Source organism: Limulus polyphemus, unplaced genomic scaffold (genome assembly GCF_000517525.1).
Source record: "Limulus polyphemus unplaced genomic scaffold, Limulus_polyphemus-2.1.2 Scaffold70, whole genome shotgun sequence".
NCBI lineage: Eukaryota > Metazoa > Arthropoda > Merostomata > Xiphosura > Limulidae > Limulus > Limulus polyphemus.
In genome coordinates, this window is record NW_013665680.1 from 12,234 (window position 1) to 13,108 (window position 875).

The window sequence follows — 875 nt, forward strand, 5'->3', positions numbered from 1 at the left end:
TTTCTTGACAACCTAATAGTTACTTGAACACTCAAATAATACATCTGACTGTTGGAGCATAAGTATGTTTGAAATAGAAGCTTGATATACATGGGTGCCTGCAGGAAGGGACTAGAGGGGACATTTGACCTTCCCCCCCCCCCATATTTCACAAAAAATTACACGTATTATGATGTAAACTTAACATCGTAGTTAAACTAAATATTTTTAGTAATTTTTATTAAAACTGTGAATTTGTGTTTGCATTTGAGCACACTTAACACATATTCTTTTAGTCTGTTGAATTACACTGTAAAAGCTTATCCTTTACATACACCCCCCACAAAAAAAATTCTGTGGGTGCCTATGCTGATATATGAACATTGAAGAAAAGCCTAGTGATTGATATATGATATATAAGAATCTGAAATGTAGTAGATTTGGAGATAAGTATAAAAACTAACAGATATATTGTGTTTTATAGACAGTGTTAAATAATTCAGTAAATAATTTTTTGTGGTGATGTAAAGTAGGATTTAAGTGAAATTTCCTTTTTAAGAACTTGGGACAGTGCTTGTTCAATGATGAATTTCAACCATCTCAATAGGATAGCTTATTTCCTCTAATTACACCATGACACTGGTGCCTTACACAAATGCATGTAAATTTCAGGACCTCATTACTTCAGAAGTATTATTTTTTTGTACAAAACTAGGATACTGCTGGTTCAGAAAGATTTAGAACTTTGACACCTAGCTATTACAGAGGAGCACAGGGGGCAATACTGGGTGAGTTTTATAATAAAAAAGTTACCTTGAATTGTGATGCAAAACATTTTGCTAAAGACAATGATGAATTCCAGATATGTAGATATATATATATATATATATATATTA

The 875-nt window shown here is 31.7% G+C and overlaps 1 protein-coding gene across 1 annotated transcript in view; it reads left to right on the forward strand.

The window, feature by feature from the left end:
* LOC106465678 (ras-related protein Rab-18-like) overlaps positions 1 to 875 on the forward strand; it is a gene marked incomplete at its 5' end in the record, with an annotated part of 11,690 nt that overhangs the window by 5,280 nt on the left and 5,535 nt on the right. The window contains one exon of the mRNA XM_013925917.2: positions 695 to 767. Within this exon, the coding sequence (XP_013781371.2) occupies positions 695 to 767 (73 nt within the window). The remainder of the gene's footprint in view (positions 1 to 694; positions 768 to 875) is intronic.